Raw genomic sequence first — 27,421 nt, forward strand, 5'->3', positions numbered from 1 at the left:
GCCCTCCCCTCCTCACCAAGGCTGCCTTAAAGCCGCACACCCGCCCCTCAGCCCTTCCCTCCTCTGTCCGCTTGGACGGCAGCCCCCATCCCTAGGCACCGGTGGGAAACAGTCATGTTTGTCCACTACGGACACCACCCCGCACTGGGCTGGAGGACTCTCCAGTTCCAGGTAAGGAGGGGAAGCTGGACTACCTGATCCGAAACTCCGATTGGGATTTCCCGCTCCAGGGGGACTCATTCCAGGTAGTGGCGAGGGACGAGCACTGGGGCGGTCACTCAGTGCCCAGAGGCTACAAAGAATACATCCCCCCACATGACCCAGCCGCCTTCCTGTCCCCCGTGCAGCCATTCCTCATTTACTTGTGGGTTTTCTCACCACGGTTACTTCCAAGAGATTCTCAAGTTCCTGTGGGCAGGGTCCACAGAACAAGAACTCACACATGCTGAATGCCAAATGCACTGCCATAAGCATGTAACGTTAATGCCTCACAGCAACCCAGGGTGCTGGAACTCTTGTAACCTGTACTTTCATGATGGGGAAACTGAGGCACCGAGCTTCTGCATGGCAGAGCTGGATCTCCCACACCTTTGACTCCCCGGCACTTAGAACAGTGCCCAGCATGTGAGAGGCACTCGGAAAATGTTTGTGGGTGGAATAAACAAATCAACAGAGAAGTGAGGCATGCCTAAATGCCATCTGGAACATTCTAGCTACCAAGACCATGACTGCTGGTCCAGCAGGCGACTTTCTGTGAGGCGTTTCCCCTTAAAAGAAACTCGCCCAGCTCAAGGACTTGTGACAGCCGTTACCAGCTGGATTCACTCCTTGTGTTTAAGGGGGCAAGGGGCTCGTTGTACAGGCAAAGCAGCGGCCTGCTGGCCACCCCCCTCCCTGCCTCCATCTGAATCGTCCAGCCCTGGGCCAAGCCACAGGCTGGCCGTAGGGCCTTGCCACCTCCTCAGGATCGGAATCATTACGACGGCACTCTTCAAGCTGCAGAATGTTTGGAATCGCGTTGCCAGGCAATGAGCCGGACCTCCTCGCTCGCATTGAGAATCCCGTCCAGTAACAGCCAGGACAAAAAAGGAACCACTGACAACCACGAATGCTTTTCCTGCCCTCTGCCCCGGCTCAGTATCAGAAGTGAGGAGAAATCAAAACGAAATCATCACACTGAGCATCTGGGCTTACCCCTCTCTACCACCTACCCCTCCCCAACCCACCCCCAGCCCCCCAAAAGGGAAAAGATTAGGCAATGATTAGGACTGCGATGATGAATACAGCTCCATGGATAATTCACTCTGTTTCATGAGAAGCAATGACAAAGGAGAAATATTTTCTAATTAGCCTATTTTCCTTTTGCAAAACAGGGCCAGACACCTACACCGCCGCAGAAAGCCACTGGCAACCGCCGCTGCACTCACGGCCGATACACCGTTCCGTGCATGCCCAGTGCTCTCCAGCTAGAGAGGGCCCTTGCTCCCGCGGCCAGCACCACCCCCACCTCGCCGTTAAAACAGGGCCCAAGCGCTGGGCATCAAAAACCCAGACAGCAACAACCCACGGCAGCAGGAGAGCGCGGCCCGGCGAGGCAGAGAAAGAGCCGGAGCGCCCCCTGGTGGCCGCGGGGCTGCCCTTCCTGCACTGCGCCCGAAGGAAGGCTGAGCCGCTTGCTTCCACCTTCCACCTCCCAAATGATCATACGGTCCAACAAAGAGCTCAGTTCAGGAGTAGAAACTCATTTTCGTACAGCAGGAGTGAAGGAACGTGCGGCTGACGTAAATGCCAGTAAGTACCAACGGAAGGAATGCTCAGGAAACTGGGCCCCAAGGAGCCGCACGTGCTGCCTTTGACGGTCTCTGCAGCTATGGGGACGATGACCCGGCTGTCATGTACTCTGGCGCGTTGTGCAGGTGCTCTTCTGATGCACCAGCCCCGCTAAATCATCCCGCTGTGATGACGGAACGAAGCGACTCCCAAAGGCACACCCAAGAGCAAACGCTCTCTGGGGTCTGTCATTTCGTAGGTTTCATTGGGCTTCCTCCTTCTCTTAAGTTCCATTCCCTGAGCCAAGCAGGAGGCAAGTGGTCAAAAAAAAAGGAAAAGGTCTAAAATAAAATATGGTTCCTGGAAAACAGCCCCGCTGCCTCCTTCTTTCCTATCATGAAGTCTCTCGGCCCCGGCACTACGGACCTGTGGGGCTGGCCCATCCCCTGCTGTGGTGTCGTCCTGTGTGTGGTGGGACGTTAGCAGCACCCCAGCCACTACCCAGGTGAAGCCAGCAGCATCCCCACCCCCATGACACCCAAAAATGTCTCCAGGTGCTGCCCAATGTCCTCCAGGGGCTGAAAGTGCCCGTCACTGAGAACCACTGTCCTATCTGACCCTCGGTTTCCATTCTTACAGCCTCACAGAAAGAGGGTACACACTGACCTCCTCTCAACTAGGAGGAAACGTTAAGGAGTAAGAGCCGGGCAGAGGGAACTGTCTCGGCCTGTGCAGCAGGGGGGGTGCCAGTGAAACAGGAAATCGGGTCCATCTGCTGGCAGCTCAAGGCCCAGGTACTGCCTTCGATGGTCAGCCAGCAATGTAACCTACAAGCGAGGTTCCCAACAATCACACGTACGACATGCCAGGTGCTCTCCACGACATGCTTTTCCCATTTTTCTTACCAAGGTATGATTCACATGGAGTATCTTCAGGACTTGTCCTGGGTTAGTTCACTGCATCCTCACAATCCTATTAGATGTGGACTATCATTCACCCCATTTTACAGATGAGAATTCAGAGGCACAGGCAGGCCACATAACGTGCCCGAGCTCCCACTGCTCAGCTGTGGAGGGAGGCGAGTAAGAAGACAGCGATCGACCCGGTAGGAACGTTGGCGTGGAAGACCCACAGCAAGGATAACCACCCCCAGACTCACGATGCGCCGTTTCCGCAAACTGAGCATCCACATGGTCCTGTTTCCCAAGGTCCTGAAACCTCTGAGGAAGAATGATGAAAGGAATTCTCCCCAGGAAAGATCCACATGTGAGCACGAACACACGAAAACAACCTTGCACACGATCACAGGGCTTCTGCGGGCTCTGAAGCTCTCCGCCGGCTTCCAGGGAAACATGCGACAGCAAGATACTTTGGACTCCAAGCCAGACACTGCACAGACCTCGTGAAGAATCCTGTAAGCAGGTTAACACTTCATGTCCTTTCGGGAACTGGGAAACAGAGGTCAGAGCAGAGCTCGTGCAGAGCGACACGACGGTCGGCCTGAGCTCAGTGTTCTTTCCACCCCAAAAGGCGGCCTTCACAACTCAACTCAGCTGCGACCACCCACGCCAGAATACTACGAAAATAAAGGATGCGTAAAGAATTTATACGTCTCAGCGAACAGCACTGGTGAGAGAAACTTGGCAGCCACCGTGCAGATAAGGGCTGCCGGCCACCCAGAATCAAAACCCAAAGGTGGCCTTTGCCATTCACAGAGGTTAACTGCCCCTTCCCAACTCTGTAAGACAGCATCTCTTCCAAGCAGTCCGCAGGCGTCCGGGCACTCACACAAACCCCACCCGGCCTCTCTCCAAACGGCCATGCCTCCTGCATCGGCCGACACCTGGCCCGGAGTCGGAAAACTACGGGCCAAATGTCAGCATCAGTAGGTTTATGCTTACGAGCTTCCCGAGCCAAAGGTCATTCAAAGTCAGCTCAACAGTCAACACGTCTGCAAAGGAGGCCTTCGGCTCGGAGAGAAGGAGAGGCCTGCAGTGACACAGCAACAAGCCTGACCAGGCAGGATACAAGAAACATCCCGACTTTGACGACTTGGCTCTTTCGTGGTCGCAAAGGGGAATGTAGGGTCAATGACCCCTTTCCCGGGCAGACGGTCAGAAGTGCCGGGAATCCTGGAGGGCAGCCTCCTCCACTTTAAAGTTGGGGAAACTGAGGCAGAGAGTGACCAAGGGACCCACTGCTATCAGAGCCAGTGTCAGCACCAAGTTTTCAATCCCCAAGCTAGTGCTCCTTCTGCTAGCACCAGCTGCCTGCTCCCTGGTGTGGGGCAGGTAGAAGATCCACTCGCTCCCCTGCCCCCACGTGTAACTCAAAGTCCTGGGCTTGTGCCATAGACCAAGCCAGAGATGTAGCAGTGATCATGGGACTTGCTTGTGGGTCATTCCTGCAGAACACTTTTTAAAGTTATAGAAAATTTTTAAAAATGTGTTTTAAGTTTAAAAAAATGTTTTAACAGTTTCCAGGCTTTCAGGAGGGTGCCCGGGTGGCTAAGTCGTTAAGCCTCTGCCTTTGGCTCAGGTCATGATCCCAGGGTCTTGGGATAGAGCCCTGCATCAGGCTCTCCGCTCAGCAGGAAGCCTGCTTCCCCCTCTCCCGGTCCCCCTGCTTGTGCTTGCACATGCTCTTTTTCTCTCACACAAGTAAAAAAATAAAAACTTTAAAAATTAATAAATAAAAGTTTTCAGGCTTGTTAGAACTCGAATCAACACTGGATCGTTCCTGCACCCCCTCAACTAAAATTTCTTGAGCCACAGCGCCATGGCAGGCAGGATTTTAGGCACCGGGTGCAGGCAGTGAAAGAGCAGGCTAAGCAGCCATCTTTGAGGAACTCAAGTCCTGTGGGGACACAGAAAACGGACCGTATGTTCAGGTCAGGACCATTTTGAAAACCTGCAATCAGCAGACGTGGAGGAACAGAGTGGGTGGTGCTGGCAAGCTCTTTAGGATGTGTGGTCAGAGGAGGGAAGCATCTTTAAGAAGGGACATCTCGGGGCACCTGGGTGGCTCAGTCGTTAAGCGTCTGCCTTCAGCTCAGGGGTCCTGGGATCCCCCACATCGGGCTCCCTGCTCTGTGGGGAGCCTGTTTTTCCCTCTCTCACTCCCTCAGCTCTGCTCCCTCTCTCTGTGTGTGTGTCTCTCTGCCAAATAAATAAATAAAACCTTTAAAAAAAAAAAAAAAGATGGACATCTCTGCAGACCTGAATACTTCCCTCTGAGGGCCAATCACCCCAGAAGCAGGGGGCTTCCAGAAGCAGCGAGGAGGAGGAGAGGGAGGAAACCCCAGCTCCCCCACATCTTGGCACTCAGACCTTCCACAGACTCCCTCGGCCTGTTTCCTTCAACTAGAAGACGAGGCCAACACACCCACTTTGCAGGGATGCTGTGACAACTGAGCGATAACAGGAGTACAGTCTGGGTCACAACAGGCGACACGATGGAGATGAGCATACTATTAATCTCCTCCAGGCACTCCTTGAAGGAAACTGGAATTGCCCCAGAGACCGGTATGAACTCATGAGCTGACCTGCTACCTGAAGATGGACGGGCCAAGGACCAGGATGGAAACATCAGGGACCAGGTCCACAATCCTAGGGGTCTCGGCTCTAACTGCGGTTTACAGCTTAAACCCTTGGGGCTGCCGAATGGGCTCCAAACTGATCCCCCCCAAAGGTCTCCAGAAGTAAGTGCCTTTACATATGACATTTTACATATGAGGAACAGGGTCCCAGAGAGTCTGGAGGCTAAAAAAGAGAGAGAGAGAGAGAGAGAGAGAGAGAGAGGAAGGGAAACCCAGCCAGGAAACCCTGGAGCCAAGGCCAGACCCCAGGGTGGCTGCACTGAGTCGCACCCCGCCCCCCACAACATGAAGCCGTCCTCCCCCTGCTCTCCTGCAGCACTCAGCATGTCCCTGCATGACGGGTGTGAGGGCTCGGGGCCCAGGGCACTGCCTGGGAGCTGCCGGCAGCTTGAAGGAGTAGGGACAGCCATGTCAGCTCAGGAGTCCCCAGCCTGTGCGGCACAGGGAGGCCTTCAAATGCCTTGGAGCAAGCAAGGGCCACCGGGGCCTCCAGGAAGGACCAGGAGGCAGGCTCCTGAGGACACTTCAGGTAGCAGACGAGCCGTAGGACCTGCCATAAGAGCAAGTGGCCATGGCCCCAGGACTCTGGCTTAAGACCCTCACCCCACTTCCCACTGCTGCTGGGATCGGAACGGACGGCGGGCCCTCTCCGGCATCCTCGGCTCGACTCTCCCCTCTGCCCAGCCACGCTTCCACCATCTCCATCCACCGCCAAAACCCCTCACCCCCCACCCTCGGCTCTGCCGCACCAACCCGTCTTAATGACACACACCGAGACCCCCTGCTCCGTGCCCCACCTTCCTAGCCTTTGCGATGTACCAGCCAAGTTCACGTGTCTGTCCATGTCACCGGTGTCTGTCCTCCCCTCTGGCCTGGCAACTCCCTGGGGCAGGCTGTTGGCTTCTTGCTGCCTAACACACTGGCCAAGGTAAGCACGGGGCGGGGGGTGGGTGGGGGGGGCCTCGAGCCACGCGACCAGCGCCAGGAGCAGCAAGTAGCACTCTGTGCCCCATTCCCACGTGGTCTCCACACCAGGAAGAACAGGGTTGGGAGCTGGGAAGGCTGAAGATCCCAAAACAAAGGATGTGAGCAACCCATGTAACTGGGGTGTGGGGGAGGTTACGAATGTTAAAGGCCTGGAGAGGACAGCCCCTCCAGGGGAAGCCGCCCCAGCCAGCCGCTGAGTGCCGCTTTCCCGGCTCTTAAAGTAGCAGATGCATGAAAACGCCAGCAACTGGGCACCTGCGTGGGTCATTCGGCTAACATCTGCCTCCTGCCCAGGTCATGATCTCGGGGTCTTGGGATCAAGCCCCGAGTCAGGCAGCAGGGAGCCTGCTTCTCCCTCTGCCTGCCACTCTCCATGCTTATGTGCGCTCTCAAATAAATAAAATCTTTTTTAAAAAACTACAAAAAAAAAAAAATGTTAGCGACTACGGAGGGTGGAGGATAAGGAAACCGGCAGCTGTCATCCCGCTGTCAACACGGTCCCTCCGGACACGAGACAGCTGAGAACAAATCCATGAATACGGGACCCACCATTGGCCTGCTCGCCCCACACCCCAAGAATTTACCACAAAGGAACACGGAGCAGAAAAAAAATAATTTCCTCCAAGATGGCGCTGATTCTCATTTTTCCTTACAGTGAGAGAAGACAGCGGGAAAACAAACGAACGGGGCTGGTGCACCCCCTCCCCCCAAAATCCCCAGTAAACTGGAATACTGCACAGCCATTCAGCAGGAGGACCAGGGAGATGAAGAGGGGAAAGTGCTAGAAAACAATGCTAAGAAAGCAGAATGCAAATAAGCAGGTTGGTAAGCAGCGCTATCTACACAACTTACACTCTGCTCTGATGCAGATTCTCTTCTCAGCAAACGGGTGTTTCCGGCATCCCGGTGTCTGGATACGGAAACAGGCCGTGAGAGGTTCGAGACCCGGGGGGAGCCTGGGGAACTGGGCAGCCGGCCTTCAGCCTGCCCCTCCGGGCCGAGACGGCACCAGGCGGTCTGCAGTACCCCCCGGACGGCCCCGCGCACCCCGAACGCAGACACACACACACATACACCTGCCCGAATGGCAAGTGCCCGGAGGCAGAAGCATCGGCGATCTCCTGAGCGTCAACTGTCTTCACTACTTTGCTAAATCATTACTTCCTCCCAACAGGCTCTGCGTGGTCTTAACTACCAAAGGGCGTCGGAGAAAGAGCGGGAATGTGAGCCTGGTCACGCCAATCTCTCTTGGGCACTTCATGACGAGAACATACACCCACAAAGCCCAGGACCACACCCTGTGCCACTTCAGAGGCCCCCAGGAGGGGAAGGCTGCCGGAGAGGACCTGCCTGTCATCCCTGAGCACCGAGGATGACACAGCCCCGCTCTAGTGCCACCACAGTGCCGGGCAGCCCCCATACCCAGGACTGGGTGCAGCTGGGGAAGGCACCTAGCAGGGCATGAGGGAGGGTTCTCTGTGTCGTAGAGAAGAATTGGGGCCCCTCCGCCAGGCTCTGCGGGGTTTCTGAGAGTCACGCATCTCCCGACTCGACGCCCGTGTGCTTCCCATGCTGGGATAGGACTCTTCATCTGGAGTCGCACAGCTCTTGGGACACATTCTCAGGACTCCCCAGGACTGAATGAGCCCCCCAGCCCCTGCCAGCCAAAATCCCCATGGGAAGCTCTAACCTTCAAAGGGACTGTGTTTGGAGGTAGGACCTGTACGGAGGGAATTAAGGTTAAATGAGGTCCTGAGGGAGGGACCGCATTTCGGTAGGCCGGGGTCCTCGCAAGCAGAGAAGACACACCAGGAATGTGGAAGCAGGCAGAAAAGGCCACCTGCGAGGCAGGGACAGCGGCCTCGCCTGCAACCAGCACCGAGGTCACCTGGACCTCCAGCCTCTGAAACTGCGCGAGAGACTTGCTCAGGCCTCCCGGGCGGTGGTACTGTCACGGCCACCCCAGCAGACACCCTGGACCCCCAGACAGGCTCTTCTTATTTTTCTGGGACGTCACAGGGGCAGAGGCAGGACGAGGCAGACACACATCAAAGTCACCTTCCACCCCAAATTTCTAAGAACCCAGGTCTCTCATCCGGAGCACACCCAGGAGACACGGTGCCACCAGCCCCTGCCCCAGGCAGCGCACCATCACGCCCCACAAAGTCCACTAACACAGAGAATCAAGGGTCAAGATGTGGGTGTGGTGACACATCTGGAGATTCATGGGATAAACTCTGGGTAGGTCCCTCCTTGCCAAAGATACCAAATAATAAAACCAGATCGACAATTCTGGAAGATGGGATATCCGAGTGCAGACAAGACGAAATCTCCGCCATCAGCACACAATGAATGACCACAGTGCCGATGCCCAAGCAGGGCCCGCTGCTTCCTCCAGCCCAACGTGGCCCAGGAGGCCCCAGAGCCTCGGACAAAGCAGACATGGTGGTCAGCTGCAGGAGGGGACGCCTCCCCAGGGAGCACGAACCCCGCCTGGAAGCATGCCGCTGCGTAACCGCTGGGGCGCCCGAAGATTCCTGCACCCGGACAAGGGCGAGGCCTGGTGTGCGAGCCCGCAAGCTCGGGGGCGCTGTTCTTTACAAGACAAACGTAAGTAAGGCAAAACCTGGTGCTCTTTGGGGCAGAAACACCTGAGAGCCAGAAAAATGTCTGGGATCTCAACACAAGGTGTAACCCACTCAGAGAGAAAGCACTGTAGACACAGAAAGACGAGGCAGAAAGGAGCAGGGACCCCCAACAAGAGGGCTTCTGGGTGTTCTCAATCCTTCTGGTTTCTTCCCAGAAAAAGGTGTGAGTTTAGCACTAGGATATCCCCAAGCCCCCCGTGCTGCTGCTCAGTCACTCGCCTCTCCTTATGGCAATGGGAGGGGGTCTCGGACAGAAGCTGGCCCTGACATCCAGGCCGACTCCATACTGGGTCCTTTCCAATGTCTTAATTTTCAGCTACCCGCCATTTCCGTCAACTGACAGTGGCTCTCCACTCACTGTACTCGTGCAAAGTTCCCTTTTCCAGTAAAGGCATTCAGGTTTTCTTAAGTGCACCCACTTAAAAAAAAAAAACACGTTGCAGGGTAAGAACTAGTACAGTGGTAAATAAGTAACAGAACTGGGGCGCCTGGCTGGCTCAGTCGGTGAAGCTGCTGTCTTCGGCTCAGGTTACGGTCCCAGAGTCCTGGGATAGAGTCCCACATCGGGCTCCTTGCTCAGCGGGGAGCCTGCTTCTCTCTCTGCCTCTGCCTGCCGCTCCCCCTGCTTGCGCTCTCTCTCTCACTTTCTCTCTCTGACAAATAAATAAATAAATAAAATCTTTAAAGAAATATTAAGTAACAGAACTTTGGAAGCCAGCGATGTCTAGCCTGGGTGCCCCATATGCGTCGATCTACAGATAACCACACGGCTGAACTCCCGCCGTGACGAACCACACACTTTCATTACAGACACAGACTGGTCATGTGCACTGCGCCACCCTACAGAGTCCAGTCACTTCCTTCTTCGTCTCCAACTCAGAGAATGCCGGCTAGCTCCCAAGCTCCACTCTTCCTTCCCTAGCAGTGAAAACCCTACTGGGGGGCAGGAGGACTCTGCCTCCCTAGCAGCCAGGGGAGGCCATGGGGCTGATCCGGGCCATACCGATGGGCTACTGTGTGCACTTCCTGGGATGGGGCCTCCTGTTCTGTACCACCTGTTTGGGCCCACTCTGCAGTCCAGTGAGGTCATGGGCCTCTTCTCAAAAAATAGTTCAAAACACATAAAACACACCAGACTACAAAGGAAATGGATTCTATTGAAAAAGAACTATCAAAATGTAAAAAAATTAAAGTGACATAGGAATACATAGAATTCTTTATTATCGCACTGAAAACTGTTGTCCAGGAGAAACAACATTCTGAGATTTTGTTCATGTCATGGTTCTCGCAGGCGCCTGTGACTTTCACAAAGCAAAATCACCCATTTTGCTAAACTGCTATGGTTTCTATGGTTTGCTTCTACCTTCATAACTGAAGGCAATGTACATTTCAGGCAAAAGCTAGAGAAAAAAGTTGTAACTTCTTTCCCTAAGAAAGTTCAGACCTACCTATGGAAATGAAGGAAGTCTCTCCTTTGCTCCTTCCCCTTTCTTGCTACCTGGGAGGAGAATGGGATGGCTGGAGCCACAAGAGCCATTTTGGACCATGAGGCTAGATGGAAGGAGTCCCAGTCTCTGACGAATATAGAGATATACTCTTCCTTCCTCACAAAAAGGATTCCTCCAGAGCTACAAAGGAAATCCAACTAGCACAGTTCCTCTGCAGCTGACGACCTTCCAGGATGCAAACCCCCAAACCTTAAACAACACAAGTTTCCCTCTGGCTCAGTGCTGCTCCGTCTCTGCAGCCTGTCCTCTAGAGCGTGCACACACCCAGGCACCGAGTATTAGCTGCAGTTCAGGAAGCTAAGCTCCGAACACCACACTTCGACTCCACGACCAGGCACACACACACACCTGGGTCTACACCGCATTGCATGAAGTCCACAGTCACACAGGAGCAAGGGCAAAGGCACTCCACTGATGGGCAGGCCCAAGGCTCACCCAGTGTTGGTGGAGGACACTCAGAAAGTACTTACTAATTGTCATCGATTCTGGCACGGAGGCAGAAGGTAACAGGTTGCTCAGAGGGCTTCCCTGGCTGGGAGGACTGGCTTCCACACTGGGAGAAGGCAGACAGAAGGAAGTTACACTCGGCCGCTCAAAATATACAACTTCACCATTCAAAAACCAAGCAGGTGTAAGGGTACTCAGGTGCACCTGCTAAAAGCTCGGGAGGCAGCCCTCATCATGTGTGGATTCCCTACTTGCAAATTTGCCTTCTCGCCGAAGTCTGTGTATGTCCCCGAGATCAATACTCAGTATTTGTCTAAAATAAACAGCAAAAAAGACTCCGTGTCCTGGAGGGACCTGGTAACCCCAGTCCTCCCTGACTGTGTACAAACTATTCGGGAATCTATAGGCCTTGTCACTGTCGGGGAGCAGAGCCCTGTCCATAACATCAAGCACACTTCGGGGTCATCAGGGACTCCCACCCCGGAGCTAAGGCTGAAAATGCAGATGGGATCTATCCCTATTCACCCAATTTGCACCAAATTAAAAGCACAGAGAGAAAAACAACTGGAAGAGTAACGAGGCTCCGGGGCATCGGGGAGATTTCAGTGCCCATCTGAGCTCTACCGCCCAACATCCGGGGACTTTGAGCAGCTGTTTCCCTTTGAGACACTTTTGTTTGAAAAGCAGAAAACCCATATGGGGCTCACTACCATATGCCAGACTCAGCACTTCTCAAATACAGGAGAGCTAAGTGGCTCAGATATTATATAATCAAACCGTGCCTTATTGTGATCAAATGCTAACATCAAGCATAATGGGAGAGGAGGCACCCAGGCATGACCCCCAAAACCATAAAAGCAAAGGCAGAATGCAAATGAAGTTTGCTAAACACCGCCCCTCGCGTTCCGACGCCCTTGGCAACTTCACGTTCTACGATCTAAGCTAAACCTGGACATATACGTGAAATAAGGCCTTGACCTTGCAACCCGGCAGGTGTACTCCGATCTTTAAAAGAGAATAAAACGCACAGTTGTGAACAAGACAACTCAATCCCAAAGGCAATCTGGCTCCAGAATACTGACCTGTACCGGGGGCCGGGCTCCGGGAGAACGTGGTCCTCTGGTCCTGTCCCGTTCTCCAGGCTTCCAAGGGGGGCATCTGTGCGGAGAGAGCAGTCGCAGAGAGAAAGTCAGCTGTCTGTTTTCATCTCATTCTCTCCGTGAGGCAAGGACACAGTGCAGACACTGCCTCATCTGCTAAATCAGTCGACTTAAAATGTTTCCTCACCTGCACAGTGGATTTTAATCTGCTACTTGTTTCGTGTTTTGGACCATCATCTCAGATGTGGCCCCGGTCACTGATACGAGACCCCATCCTCCCACTTAACCTTGAGCCACCTGGAATTGTGCGTGAAGTCCATATTCAGAGCCAGCCTCAGAATCAGGGAATAATAATCAGCTTTCTGATGGACAAAACAGCTCTCGCTGTAGTGGCTCACAACAGACACAAGGGGGCAGCACAGTCCAACCGCTGACCATGTCTGTCTGCATCAAAACCAAGTGCCCTGCTGCTTTCGAGAAAGATGCCTCCCCACACACAGGGGTGTGTGGGAAAGGCATTCAGAAGAAGGGAGCCCACAGATAATCTCTAGAAGCACTAAAGATTTTCATAAACATATTAGCGGCTGTTCAGGTCTCTTTCCAGAAAAAAGTGCAAAGCCACGGCCCTTAGGCTGGATGGTGACATGAAGGCCGGGGTCAGCCATGGTAACACGTGCCCTTTGGAGACACTCGCCGCTTTCTCTCAAGGCCGACTGCAGAGCCAGGCCACGATGGGGGGTGGGGCACAGAGGTAGAAGGGGGCACACCTCAGGGCCCACAGCGCCATGGCCGCCTCCCTGCCATTCCTGTTTTCACCGGAGTTTCCTGCTCCTGCTGGAGATCCCCCAGTTCTTAAGGGACTGTACTCAGGGAACCCTTAAGAGAAAACGTCTCTTTGACACTGCTGTCCCCGTTAAGCTATTCCACTTACTCTTTTTTTTTTTTAAAGAAGTTTGAGAGGAAAACAGCAAGCGTGTCCCCCTCGGCCTCCCCTGCCCTCCTCTGAGCATTGTGGTGAGTTTACCGGGCCGGGCTCTGCCTCCAGCGTTAAACCGAGAATCTCTGCGACTCGGCTTCCTCGACTAGGGAAGGGCTAACCGCAGCGGCTACCACACGACATCTTAATAATACCAACACGTGATGAAATTCATGTTGTGACACACGCATGCTTCAGCGGGAACGCTCGGGGACTGCTAGCGCAACTCGCTCTGGAACGCCGCCCGCCTACCACAGGCTCCTGCCACCATCACACACACACACACACACACACACACACACACACACGCACGCACACACACACGCACACACACCGCCTCACAGCCTTTTCTCGGATTCCCTCGTGAAGACATCTCTGGATCGCAGCTCAGAGGCCTCTGTCCCCCTCGGCAAACCCAACAAGGTCCTGGCCCCAGCTGCCAGCAGGCTGAAGAGGACAACCTCCCAAACACGGGCCTGTGGCTGGGACCTCAATCCTGAATCCTCGTCCCAAGGGGCTCGCTGCCTGCCTGGAAGCTCCACCGGGATGCCTGCAGGATGCCTGCAGGGCCCACCGCCTGGTCACGACTGTCCAGAGCACTCCCGTCTGACACCCTCTCCACGGGGCCGTCACCTCCCCCCATCACAGAGCTCAAGGTGCCCCATGTCCGCCATTCCTTGTCCACAGTCGTGTCCACCGCCACCCTAGTGCTGAGGCTCCATACCTTCTAGGGGTCTCCACAGAGGGTCCCCACAGTCCTGCCTCACCTGTTAATCCAACTCACAGCTGTCAGATCCCTCTCCCTGAAGCAAAACAGGGACTCCAACATGCACAGCAGCACTCCATAGCTGGAGGAAAGGCCGCCATCACCCACCAGCATTTCAGATCCCAGGCCTACTCGGCCCCAGCGACGTCCCACCAGAACACAGCCCGTGAGCCGGGACGCGGCAGTGGGCCTGATACACTGGGGCCACAGAGCAAGTGCTCACACAGGCTGTGTCACTCACCATCGAGGCGCCCTCTGAGGGGCGCGCTACTACCTTAATTTTACAGATGTGGAGATGGCGCTGGAGGACTTCAGTGATCTGCCCAAGATCGCAAGGTAACATGCGAGGGTCTGAACCGCACTGTGCCCAGCGGTAGAGCTGAGTCCTTGCCCACTTCACGGCCTCTCTCACAGCAGATCTGAGCTACGAGCCTCTCCCTCCACAGGTCCTTGCACTCCCTGCCTTATTCCTTCGTCTACACTGCATCTCCACCTGGACCACGTATTTCCAACTGCCAGGTGTCCACTCCCTTCGGCATGCCCCATCCCCATGGACTCTGCACACCCACCACTCACCCACTCAGCAAAGGACCCTTGAGCGCCCCACTGTGCGCCTAGCTCTGGCCTGGGTCAGGGTCATACTGGAACCAGGCAGACATGGACCTGCCCGTACAGATCTCAGAGAGTAGCAGGGGGACAGGACTTACCAGGTGATTACACACCCACACACTCGATTACAAGCTGAGGTCAGGGCACAGGGGACACAGGAAGTCTCTGGCAGTGAACTTGAGACCTGGCCTGCCAGAGGAGGGGATAGAAGAGCCCTTAATGAGCCACCACCACATGGGCTGCCTCCTGAAGGATGTGCGCAGGGGGCAGGAGGAGAGAGACTAGAAGTGGAAGCAGGCCAGCGTGTCTAGGGGCCTGGAGCTAAAGAGAAACAGGAGATCAGGCTGTGCACTGAGCCGGGGACTGGGGGGCCGCCATGAGGATTCTGGATTTTATCCTCACTGCGCCGGAAAGGTTCGGAGCAAGGGAATGATACAATTTGATGTGTGCTCTAAGAGATCCCTCTAGTTGCTGTAAGAACAGCCAGGGTGGGGGCAGGAGTAGAAGCAGGGAGAGTTGTTGATGTGCCTTGGGCCCCCCTTGCCTGCAAAACTCCGGGGGGGGGGGGTCACCTCTGGATCCCCCCAGAGCCCAGGACGGTGCTGGCACAGAGCAGAGCCACCCGCCGGCGGCATACAGAAAACCATGAGCCCTGAGAGGCACAGGACCCCCCTGAGAGGGGTGGGGACCACACAGCACGCAGGTCGGGTGGGCACCACAGTCCCCTGCCACCGCAGGCGGTTCCAGCACCCTCCAGGAGCACGCGCCCAGATCAACCACCTCAGAGTGGAGCAGCGCAGCCACAGAGCTGCCCCAACGTCACCAAAGAAGCCCGCTGGCCCCGCGGTGGGACACGGAGCTGAGGAGCGTTACACCTGGTGAGGGGACCCAAGGTTTCAAATGAACAAACGGACTCTGAAGCTGCTGAAACCCAACACTAAGCCCAGGACCCCCAGGGAGGAGCGGAGCTGTAACGTTCTCACACGTGCTGCAGGTAGAGGCGGTGGCCGCCCACCTCCGGTGAGTGCTCGTGTGGAGGGAAACCTCGGGGGTGCGCTCCCTGCAGCTTCAGAGAGATGATGGTATACGTGCTCTGCTGTGTGCAGGTAACGGACACGCCCAGAGGAGTGACTGGAGCGAACCCTGCGCACGGGTCTCATGTGACCCTGACGGGTGTGTTCCTTCTCGGAGCCTCGGACCCCAGAAACGCAGCTCCAAAGCCTGGCCCCCTTGTCCACAAAGCCTCCTTATCCAAGAAGCAGGAGGAGGATATTTCTATGTTGAGAGCCCCCGTCTCTGCCACGTTCTCCCTCCCAGATTTAGCTACCGAATCACTCCTCCTTCTCCACCACGGGCCTCCCTCCCCCTCCCGCTAAATGCCCCCAGGGTAGCAACCCTAAGGCCACCAGCACTTTCAAAGATGTTGGGAAGGTCTCCTAAGGGTAGAGCCCAAAGCTGTCATGAAACACACAAATGGCTCCCGGGCTAGAGTGAGAGAGAATAAGTTGTTAACCTTGATCGAGTGGGAGGGTATCGATCAGAAGGGACAGCAGTCAGAGATGAGCAAAAGAGCACAGTCTGAGAGAGACATGCTGACAGTGTACCCACAGCTGCCCAGGGAAAGGCCCCCCAAGGAAAAGGGGATCAGGCCAGGAGGGACTCGAAGCAACCTGGCCTTCCAATCAGGTAGCAGACTCCCCCGGCTCTGATTCTAGTATCTTCTGCAGCGCAAACATCATTTGTCTTCCTATGCAACTCTTACCAGCAGCAACTCTGCCCCCGAGGCTGTCACCAGCTTCCAGGACTCCTGGCAGCTTTGTTACTACAGTAAATTAAAAAGTTGGCAGACCGGCTCACACACAGCATCTCTGATGAGGATACTCAAGATACGCGGGGGCTCGGGGTCCCACGACAGTGACAAGATGAAGCCTCTGGGTCTGGAAGGGTGACAGGCAGAGGTGGGGCCGCGGGAAAGCTGCCAGGAGGATGCCTTCCCGCGAGGATGCTGGAGGCCGGCCAGCAGCTCCTTTCCCTGAAGGAGAGCCCACAGAGGGAGGAAGAGCGCTGAGCTCCGTAAGACTAAACCCAAGAGAACGGCCCTCAACCCCAGGTCGGACAGTCGAGAGGAGCCCAGCTGAGAAAGGAAGGGGCTACTAAGAACAAGACCGAACACCAAGTGCAGGCACCTTGACACCCCAGCGACCGGTGGCCTCCTTGGTGGGGAGGGAGACAAGGCGACTGGGGCCCTGGGTCGGCAGGTGGAAGTCATGTGGTCCCGGAGCGAGGTCAGGACCAGCTGCTCTCTGCAAGCCCCGCCCCTTCTCACACACCCTGTCCGAGAGAGCAGTGCCCCTGATGGGCCCTGGCTAGGTAACCAAGCCCACCCACTGGCCATCTGGGCCACATATGGTCCCCTGGGGAACGCAGCAGCTGACGCTGGCCTGGCCTGCAGACACCAGCTCGAGCCACCAAACCAGCACCCCCAGGGGACATCAGTGGAGACCCAGGAAGAATTTCCTGCCAGTATGGGGGGGCCATTCAGCCGAGGCCAAATGGGGAGGGCTCAAGAGTGGCAAGAGAGAGCAAAGCCTCTCAAAGGAAAGAGGAGATGAGGCAGACCCCCTAAGGAAGTGTGGGGCGCACAGCAGGGGAGACACAGGAGCACCCTCCGTTCCGACCACCAGCTCCCGGTCCACAGACACCCCACAGCAGGGGCCCCACCACTGCCGCAGGGCTGACAGCAGGCTTCACAGGGCCTTAGCCGGTGCCTGGCCCCATGCCAGCCTGGAAAGCCTTCTGCCCTTCCTCCCAGGCTGTGGTTGAGAGAGGATGCCCTGGTCCGGACGGGCCACCTTCCAGGCTGGGGCTCACTCCACAGGCTTGCTATGTGCCAGCTGCCATCACCACCAGCAGCCACACCTTCCGGAGAGAAGACGCGCCCAGCCGACAGAGTCATGTTGCCCTGCAGGAGCCCCGGCGTCCATCGAGGACACTGCCACTCGGGAGAGGTAACCCGCCCTGCTCAGCTCCTGCGGCTCCTGGGGCGGGGCTATCTGAGCCCCACTGGAGAGGGCTGCCCGTCAGCGGCCCACCTGCTCTGCACCCCAGCTCTTTGAGCAAGTTTCCATCCCCTGCCTGGGACAAAAACAACCGTCCATCAACAGAGAGTCTGGTGAACAGACTGTCAACAGCTTCCTGAGCCATCCAGAAACCATGAAGGTTTCTTAACCCTGGCCCTGGGAGGGGGTGGCGGTGCCTGTGTAGGGGTGGGGGTCGGGGTGCCGTGGGCCAGGGATGGCCACCAGCGCTGCACCGTGCCGCTCACCGCGCTGGCTGCACTGCATACTCGCCCTCTGGGCACACCATGCTCATCCACACGTACGTTCCTCCCCACCTCCGCCACCCCCCGCGACCTGCTCTAGCTCGAGAAAAAAAATGACAAACCACACGAGAGCACGCTCAACCAAACGGAAGGTGCTAGAAACGCTTACCACCCCACCAGCAGGTTCTAAGCAGGCTGCTCTCTGACCCTCCAGCACTTTGCTGCAAAGGGGACGGGGGCCTTCCGAGCTATGAGTTCTGTTAACTTTCTCCCTAAGAGGCAAAATTAATGGTTACCACTTGTGGTCAGTGTGTACGTGCCCAGTTCCCCAAAACCTACTGGTAAGGAAAACAAATAGGCTCAGGGGCTCCTTCATGGCTTGTCAGCTGGTTTGGCCCAATCCTCCCTCGGGAGGGAGCAACTCAAACACTCAGGGTCAGCAAGAAGAGAAGCCAAACCCTCAGTCCTGCCCTGAGCCCCGTGCCTCTTTGCCCCCTCCTGTCTGCAGATGGAACCCAGACACTCCAGCCAAAGCACACGAATGGAGGGAGGGAGGAATCAGGAAGCACCCACCTGCCGGGCTGTAGGAGCCCACTCCGCTGACCGGGAAGAGGACATCGGCGTCACCGTGGAGCACCTGCAGGGGAGCCCAGCTGTGCATCTGGGAGAGGTGGGTGTCCCCCTCCAGCGGCCTAAGATGAGAGAATACAGCTGCGTGACAGACAGAAGAGCCTCCGAGGGCTCAGACCACCACGAGCATCTGCCAGGCCTCCCTTAAGTTCCCTCTTGGGAACCAACCAGACCGGGACGGGGCTGAAGACGGGAGGCCCAGGCTGGGAGCGGGAGCGTGCGGTCCAGATCCGACAGTGTGCCTCCATTCCTCCAGCCAGGGTTCGCTGAGCACCTACTACGGACCAGGCTCTGTGCTCACATATATCCTATGCTGCCCAAACCGCCAGCAAATAAATGGGGTTTATCCTGCCCTTGGGGAGCTTACAGTCTGGTGGGGGACCCGGACGTGAATCACACAATCCTGCAAGACGTAAGACAGCAGTTCAGAGTCGCGGAGCAGGTCAGGAAGGCCACAGGTTAGAGGCGAGAGCTGAAGGTGAGGGCACGGGGTGGGCAGAGGGAAGAGAAGGATGGACAAGGGGGATGCTGGTGAGGGGACAGCAGGTGCCAAGTTCTGAAGCAGGAGAAAGCACGGCATCCCCAGCTCTGAAATGATGTCAGCCACGTGACCTGGGGTTAGTGTCCCATTACCTCGCTGGTTTTCAAAGCCTCGTCAGTAGAACAGCAGAACCAGACCGTATCGTGTCTGGTTCCCTTCCAAGAAAGGGGGTCCAGTTAACCATTACCCTGGCTCATATGACCTGTTACATCATCCCCTTATCCACGAAGGACAAAGGCACCTGGACATCTGTGTCACGCTAGCTGGTTCAGCTCAGTGTGTTTGGGAAGGATTTGCCCACTGTAGCGTTTGCCGCTAGACGACTAGGAACCGTTAATAAATACCAGGCTGTAGTTGCAGGGGACATTAAAGTTTACAGAATCGCTCTGCAACTCGGCTGTAAAAAGTCCAAAGCAGATCACAGTCCTACCTAGTTAACAGGGGAAGACAGGAGGGAGCAAGCGGAGAAGGAGGGAGGAGGAACGGAGCGGAGGGAAACGGGAGACGCACGGTGCAGGAGGTTATGGGACTTGCCCAAGTTCAGCACCCTGGGTGGGACCGAGGCTTCAGGGTCTGAGACCATGCCTTCCAAGTCCGATTACACTGGGCTTCGTGGCTGCTGCCCACCGTGTGGCATGGTGCGTGTAGTGTCTCTTTGGGTTTAGAGCAGGGATCAACACAACTGTTTTCATCAAGGACCAGACAGGAAAGAGTGTAGGCTTCAGGGCCACAAGTACTCTTCTCCATGGTTGCTGTTGACAGCCCTTTGAAGAGTAACCACCATTCTTAGCTTGGGGGCGGATCTGGCCTGGAGGCTGCTTTGTCAGGGCCTTCCAGAGGCCACTTCGAGATCTTCCTGTCAGTCCTCTCTAGCTTCTGGTCAGACGTGAGGCTCTGAGCAAGAAACGGGAAATAACCCTAACAGACCTGTGCGGAATCCGTCTGTGAATCCTACAGGTCACTCCCCAGGGAGCCCCTTGGGAGAAGGCAGCAAAACCACCGGTCCTTGCAGGGGCCACGACCTGCTCGAGGCGGGTGGGATTTCCCACCGTTTGTTCTGAGGGGGAAATTTTGCCACGTTCCAGAAACACAGGCAGGGCGCAGGTGAAGCCAAGCCCCGTCAGCTGAGGTTTGAGAACCCAAGCAAATGTGACCAAGGCCTCCCCCAAAATGATTTACACTGAAGTGATTCCTAAGGCAAAGACAGATTCCGAGCAGGGTGCCACAGTCAGCTTAGTGATAACAGGTGTTGCTTTTCATTAGGAAAAAGAGATGCTTACTTTAAAACCTAGAAAATGCCAAAAAGAGGAGAGGGGCGGGGACTATACCAAAAACCACACTACCCGGAACAAAACTGACTCAGACACTCTGTCCTTAGCACTTCCCTCTTCTTTTTTTTTTTTTTTTTAAGATTTTATTTATTTATTTGTCAGATCCAGCGAGCACAAGCAGAGAGAACAGCAGGCAGAGGGAGAGGCAGGCTCCCCGCCGAGCAAGAAGCCGATGTGGGACTCGATCCCAGAACTCTGGGTCATGACCTGAGGTGAAGGCAGACGCTTTACAGACTGAGCCACCCAGGAGACCCCATGCTTCCCTCTTTCTACACAGACGTTTCTTTAGGAGGTCCTAATGAAACTCAGTGAAGGATTTATCATTGGCTTTTGTCATTCAATATTCATTCCTAAACTGGTCTTCACACTACTGAGATACTCTAAAAGGTCACTACAAATGTTCAAGACCCCGCAGGGTCCCCGGTAACTGATGAATCACTACAGTAGACACCCAACACTAATAGACCACTATGGTACCTATACTGGGATTAAAATTAAAAACTTGGGATGCCTGGGGGGCTCAGTTGGTGAAGCGTCTGCCTTTGGCTCAGGCCTGAGGCCTCAGCGTGTGCCTGATCCCAGGGTCCCGGGATGGAGTCCTGCCTCACGCTTCCTGCCCAGCGGGGAGACTGCTTCTCCCTCTGCAGCTCCCCCTGCTTGCGCTCTCTATCTTCAGACAAATAAATACAACACTTAAACATTTAAAAATTAAAATGAAACGAAAAATTTAATTTAAAAAGACAGAAGTCTGCGACCTGAAATGTTAAGATGTTCCAAAGGGAGGTACGCATCAGTAGGCCGTTAAGGCAGTTCGGCTCCGGAGTTCTGCTTCCTGAAAGGCGGACTTTGTTATCTAGGCGCAGTCACCTTTTTCCCGAGACTCTGTCCTCGGGGCACAGTCCCAGCAGGGGAATGGCAAAATCAAGTGGGATAAACATTTCTGAGGCTCCGGACTCTGTATTACACTGTCTTCCAGGAGGCCGGCAGCGAGGATGGGTGAGGGCGCCCCCTGGTGCCTCCTGTGCGCCCCGCCATACTACATAACTGGGACAAGCCGAGAGCAAGCACGCCCCCAAGGTGCTAACCGGGGGCTCTCCTTTCATCCAGTTCTAAATCGTGGCAAAATACAGTGTCCAGAAGCACTGTGCCCTTGCTCAGTTGCTAGTGAGGTGTAACGTTTGTCCCTATGTTTCTGATTCTGTTTGAATTATGTTTTTTTTTAAAGATTTTATTTGTTTATTGGACAGACAGAGATCACAAGTAGGCAGAGGGGCAGGCAGAGAGAGAGAGGAGGAAGCAGGCTTCCCGCTGAGCAGAGAGCCCGATGCGGGGCTCGATCCCAGGACCCTGGGATCACGACCTGAGCTGAAGGCAGCAGCTTTAACCCACTGAGCCACCCAGGCGCCCTGAATTATGTTTTCAACCCACTTCCCTACAGGTGTCAGAGATCACATAAGAAGTGACAGAAAAACCTCTTTCTATAATATAGATATTACCCTCTTTTAAGAAAAACAAAAACAAAAGGCAAAGCAAACACTGGTAAATATAGAGGCGGGAGAGACTAGATTTTCCTCGGTCATCGGAGAGGCTTTAATTGCCAGCGAAGAGAGACGTAAACCCAGCTCTAGGCCAACAGAGCACTTCAGAGACCATCGGCGCGCTGCCGTGGCCAGAGCAGTTGCATCCGCAGCGGGCGTCTCCTGGCCGGGCCGCCTGTCCCTCATGAACCTGGCGATGCTATTAGCTGCTCAGGCTCTGGCCCCTCCAGGCTCCTAGACCTTGCGTGCGAACGTTAGCTCAGAATCAAAATGAAAGGATTACTCAGTAGGCCATGTCATCATTCCTCTGCTCCTCCCCAAGATGCTCCGCAGAATGTTCGATTGAGATCCCCCCTTACGCCAGGGAGAGGCTGCCCATAATCCGCAGGAGGCCCAGTGGCCCTGAAGGGCCCGGGCCCTGTAGAGGTGACCCTGCACTGTTTTGTGTATCACACATCACAATGCCTGCGGCGGCTCCCCTGGCTCACAAGCTGGCCTCCCCCTCAGGCCTCCCTCAGTGGCACAGTCTGGTAGGAAGAGAAATGACTGCGTCTGAGGCCACAACACACAGAGCGAATCGACTCCGAGACGTGCCTACCCACAGATACTCAGAATGTGGAGGCTGTCTGTGTCAACTCGACTAGGCCATGGTAGCAAGATGTCTGATCAAACGTCCTTCCAGTCATTTCTGTGAAGGTACGTTTATATGAGCTGAACACTCCAGTCACTAGACTTTTGAGTAGATCAGATCATTCTCCCCAGTACAGCTGGGCCTCACCCAATCAGTTGAAGGTTGTAACAGGAAAAGACCAAGGTCCCCCAAAGAAGAAATTCTGCCAACAGCCGGCCTTTGGACTCAAGCTGCAACTCCTCCCTGGGTCTCCAGGCTGCTGGTCTGCCCTACAGATTCCAGACCCATCAAGCATCCACAATCACGTGGGTCAATTCCTTAAAACAAATCTAGACAAACAGGTACAGATGGACAGACAGTAGTTCTGTCCTTTATCTATAGGAGACACACTCCAAGACCCCCAGGGGATTCCTGAAATCCTAAAACTGCACCAAGTACTGAACCCAGTACATACGCTGTGTTTTCCTATCCATACACCCCTCTGATAACCTTGAATTTCTAAATTAGGCACTTTAAAGATTAACAGCAATAATAATAAAATAGAACGGGAACTTGGGTGGTGCAGTTGGTTAAATGCCTGACTCTTGATTTCAACTCGAGTCATGTTCTTAGGGTTGTGGGATCAGGCCCCGCCTCGGGTTCCCCACTCAGCGTGGAGTCTGCTTAAGACTATCTCTGCTCCAGGGTGCCTGGGTGGCTCAGTCAGTTGAGCAGCTGCCTTCAGCTCAGGTCATGATCCCAGCGCCCTGGGATCAAGCCCCACATCGGGGCTCCCTGCTCCATGGGGAGTCTACTCCTCCCTCTCTCTCTGCCTGCTGCTCTGCCTGCTTGTAGTCTCTCTCTGACAAATAAATAAAATCTTAAAAAAAAACCTCTCTGCCCCCTCATTCATGTTCTCTCTCTCTCTCTCTCAAACAAAATAAATAAAATAAAATAAGATAGAACAATTACAACAATAATCTGCAATAAAAGGTTATGTGAATGTGGCCTCTCTCTCTCTCAAAATATCATACTGTATTGGAGTCACCCTTCTTGCGATGACATGAGATGACAAACTGCCTATTAGATGATGAGACAGGGAAACTGAAGGAATCCATAAAAATCTGCTTTTGGGGGCGCCTGGGTGGCTCCGTCAGTTAAGAGTCTGCCTTCAGCTCAGGTCATGATCCTGGGTCCTGGGTTCTCTGCTCAGCCGGGAGTCTGCTTCTCTCTCTGCCTTTCTGTGCTCTCTCTCTCTTTCAAATAAATAAATCTTTTTTTAAAAATCTGCTTTTTGCTCTTTTCCTTGCTTGGACCTGGGTCTCCACTTTACGCATGCATCCTAACGCAAACAGCACACGTCTTCCTTGTAGGGGACAAGGAGTTAATGATTTCTTTAGAGCAGATAACATCTAAGGAAGGACCAGGTGAGGGTGACCGGAGGAAGTCATCATCTGTGTAATCTACACCACAGGCACTAGACATCCTGATGCCGAGACCCCCTGGCTCCCGGGAATAACACCTCATCTTTGGGTCCTCATCTTTGTTCTCAGTGGCTCCTGGATGCCTGAGAGGTGGCAGACACCAGACCACCATCCTCAGTAAAAACCCCCAGACCCTTTCTGGGTCTCACACTGTGTACCTGCACACTCTCTATGCCTTCAATGAACTCTGCTTTCACCTCCTGCTGGCTCGCACTGGGTTTCTAACCTGCATGCAGCTGGGGAACCCCCTGGCTGGTCCTGTGGGAGCCCTCTGGGTCCTCGGACCCCACCTGCCAGCATCCGTGGGACAAAGTGGGGTGAATGACATGAGCCAGGCTACCACCGACCTTGTGATGATCCACGAGGAGAAGCAGCACCTGCTCAGGACCAAGGTCGGCCACAGATAACTGAAACCACAGAAAGGGAACCATGGCAAGTGGACCCATGAATAAGGTGGGGGGGGGGGGAGTCCCCCCTGTTGGTTCTGCTTCTCTGGAGGCCCTGACTCACACAGTAGGTTGCAACACGTGGGTTCCAGTAGAAAACACTCACCCCGTGAGCCAGAGCCAATGCTTCAGGGAAGCGACACTGACCCACACGTCAGGAGTAGAAAAACGCCTTGTGCGAGAAAACATTCCCTTCAGAATGGCTGATAACAAAAAAATAAAAATAACTGCAGCAAAGGCCAAAGAGCTACATACTGAACATTGGCTGGGGGGGCTGTCAGCAAAGCATGACGTGTTGATCTGTCCACCAACCAACAGTCCCCATTATGTAGAAACACAGTAACTATCTAACAGCAGAAGCCCGGGAGCACAGCACAAGCTGCCCGCAATCCCTGCTTCGCCCCCTGATCGGACAAATCTCCGCTCTCTGAGGAATCCCCTTCTTCCGTCCATTTAGACAGGGCGCCCACTAACCCCCCAGGCCAGTTCCCGCTGTTGCCACAGGTAGGCGCTGCGCCTCCCACAGAAGATCAATGAGCCCATGCTGCCAGGACGGGTACCCGCGTGAACGAGGACAACAGCAGGAATCAGAAACAGGCATCGCTTCATGAGAAAGAAGAAGACTCCTACGAGAACATCAGAAGCTTAGGACCAGAGACACTGGGCCCTGCCCCCTGCTGCAGGGTCTCCGGCTGGGTCTGTCTGACGCAGGCCTGATGCCCACCTGACACTGGCCGTGACGGATGGCACCGGGCACCGCAAGGCCCAGGCAAAGAGGCAGCCGCTCACGTGGCATTCCGAGTAAGACAAGCACAGGAGTTTTTCCAGAGCAGCAAGAGCAGCAGCGCCGACCTGTGTTCTTTCGTGCTGCCGAAGGCCCCACCCGCATCATGCCGGCAATTCGACGACGACTCCGGAAAGCAGGTGCTGTTTTCCTCCCAGGTCTCCGATGAGGTTCTGGGAGTAAGCTTGTCCAAACTAAGCCACAGAGCTAGGCAGCAAGAACCCAGGCTGTCTTGATTCCAAGACCCACACTCCAGATTATGCTTTTGTGCCTTAGGCCTTCTTGCGCATCAAGGCCCTTCCGTGAACACCCACCCACTGCGCCGCCAGGGTTAAAGCAGCAAACGCAGGCGAGTTCCTGCTGTGCACACCCAGGAAGATAAACAGAAAGTGCCAGGGGGCCGCTGTTCTCTAGAATAACCCTGCCTCTCTCCAGAGCTTCCTGTGCTAGGAGCAGTGGAGATACAAGGAATATCCAAGCAGCAAAAACAAAGAAACACAGAAAGCAGGAATTTCAAGGCACACATCTTGGCACCAACTTCATAGTCGGTACCTCCAACAGACGCCCTGCACTCCTGCTCATTCTCGGAGGGGCAGCAGTAAGCTCGGGCTCCTTCCGCCTCGGTCCCGATCAGAAAAGCGAGCGACGCCCGACACACACGTGAACCGTAGGCTCAGACTTCACCCGCTGCTGTGGAAAGAGAAAGCCATTAACGCGCCAGCCTTCGTTAGAAGCTCAAGTGACACTCACTTCTCGGGTGAGCCCGAGTGACCCAGGCACTTCCTGCCCGACACGTTCCCGTACACGTCATCCTCGTTGTCATCCACGTCTTCGTCGTCGATGCTTTTCACGTCGAGCTTCTGGTACCCGCACTCCCCGTTCAAGGACAGAGAGTCCATTTTCCACGAGCTGCTGCTCTGACTTCCGTTGGAATTCGGCCCGAAGGGGCTCTCGAACGCGGACATGATATTGACGGAGGAGCGGTCAGAGTTCTCCTCCGAGCTCTCCCCGGCCCCGGGGATCTTTCTAAAAACATCGCCAGAGTTCTGCTCCTCTTCCTCATCATCGAAAGAGATGATGTTGGTCACCTTCTTTTTCTTCTTCCGCTCCTTTCTACATTTGGCATCTGGCAAAAGAAGATACGGTGTAAGAAGAGCAGACGAAGCCGTGATTGAACCATTTTTGCCTCTAGAGTGTGGAAAATCCTCTACTACTCTCCTGAAAAATAAATGAGATAATTTCAGATTTTTTTTTTTTTAAATTCTTGGGGGAAAACACACACACACACACACACACACACACACACAACCTGTCTACAGGACACTGAGCAAAATGGATGTGGGACTCTGCTTCTGCTTTAAACCAACGTGCCACAGAGCATACATAACAATCGTCCCTTGCAAGCACTTTGGTTCAGAGGGAGTTCCCATTCTGGAAGTGACTTTCACTTGGGAAAATACCCTCCTGGCTGATGGATGGAGCCAACAACAGCAGTTTGGGGCGGCGGCCAATGGCTCAGCAGGCACAGTCCATCCTTGTCTGCAAAGGGACGCTGCTGCTGCTCCCACTGAGGGTCGCACCTCCTTCTCCAGCCTGGGCCATGGGCTGGCTTGGTGCTCAGGTTTCGCCAATAGCTCGCAGCAGAGTTCATGGTGAGCTCACGAGCCCGGGCACAAGGAGGGGATGCACCCCCGGAACACGGCCCTGAAACTCCCAGGGAAGGAAGCCAGTCTAGCCCGTTGGAGCACAAGAGGTCAGGGGCAGACAACCAGATGTCCGGCCCATGGTGAGCACTACGGTCCAGCCACAGAACTGGGACCATCTTGGACCTTCTGGCTCAGCCACCAGCTCGGGGCAGCCCCATGACGGAGTCCAGGGGAGTCAGCAAGCCATCTTGCTAACCCAGAGACTGATGAAGAAAATAATAATATATCGTGGCTGTTTCAAGCCATAACATTTTGGAGCTGTTACACAATAAAGACTAAACTGAAACCGAAATCAATGCTGCCTTGGTGACCAGTACTTAGAGAAGTCAGTTCACCCATCGCAATCGTCCAACTTGGCCATGAGACACTTTGAGCTGATTCCCGACATTCCGTTCCAATCGAAGCCAAGCTATGACACGGTGAGGCTTCGTCTGTGTATCAGACTCTGAGACAGTGTCAAAAGCAGTGAAAAGGACACTCTTAGGTATACAAATTCCAACATCTTTGTCACACAAAGCCCTCACAGTCCTCTTTCCTGTGTCCTTTGCCTGGTGTCTCTGATGGAGGAGGAGAGGTCAAGACGGATAAAGACCCCACAAGACTCTGAGTTTTCACCATCA

General features: G+C 54.8%; 1 protein-coding gene and 1 long non-coding RNA gene across 6 annotated transcripts in view; one reads left to right on the top strand and one right to left on the bottom strand.

The window, feature by feature from the left end:
• Positions 1–27,421, bottom strand: part of SNX29 (sorting nexin 29) — a 475,417-nt gene that overhangs the window by 381,982 nt on the left and 66,014 nt on the right. For all 5 annotated transcript variants that reach the window (XM_059154575.1, XM_059154573.1, XM_059154577.1 and 2 more), the window contains exons 8-11: positions 25,846–26,221; positions 18,305–18,423; positions 12,041–12,116; positions 10,982–11,064 (exon numbers count right to left, since the gene is read on the bottom strand). In XM_059154575.1, the coding sequence (XP_059010558.1) occupies positions 10,982–11,064; positions 12,041–12,116; positions 18,305–18,423; positions 25,846–26,221 (654 nt within the window). The remainder of the gene's footprint in view (positions 1–10,981; positions 11,065–12,040; positions 12,117–18,304; positions 18,424–25,845; positions 26,222–27,421) is intronic.
• LOC131819452 (uncharacterized) lies at positions 1,040–2,147 on the top strand. Its single transcript, XR_009349192.1, has 2 exons — positions 1,040–1,146; positions 1,374–2,147. It is a non-coding gene; the product is annotated as an uncharacterized LOC131819452 (long non-coding RNA).

The sequence above is a fragment of the Mustela lutreola genome, chromosome 17, assembly GCF_030435805.1.
Source record: "Mustela lutreola isolate mMusLut2 chromosome 17, mMusLut2.pri, whole genome shotgun sequence".
Classification (NCBI taxonomy): Eukaryota; Metazoa; Chordata; class Mammalia; order Carnivora; family Mustelidae; genus Mustela; species Mustela lutreola.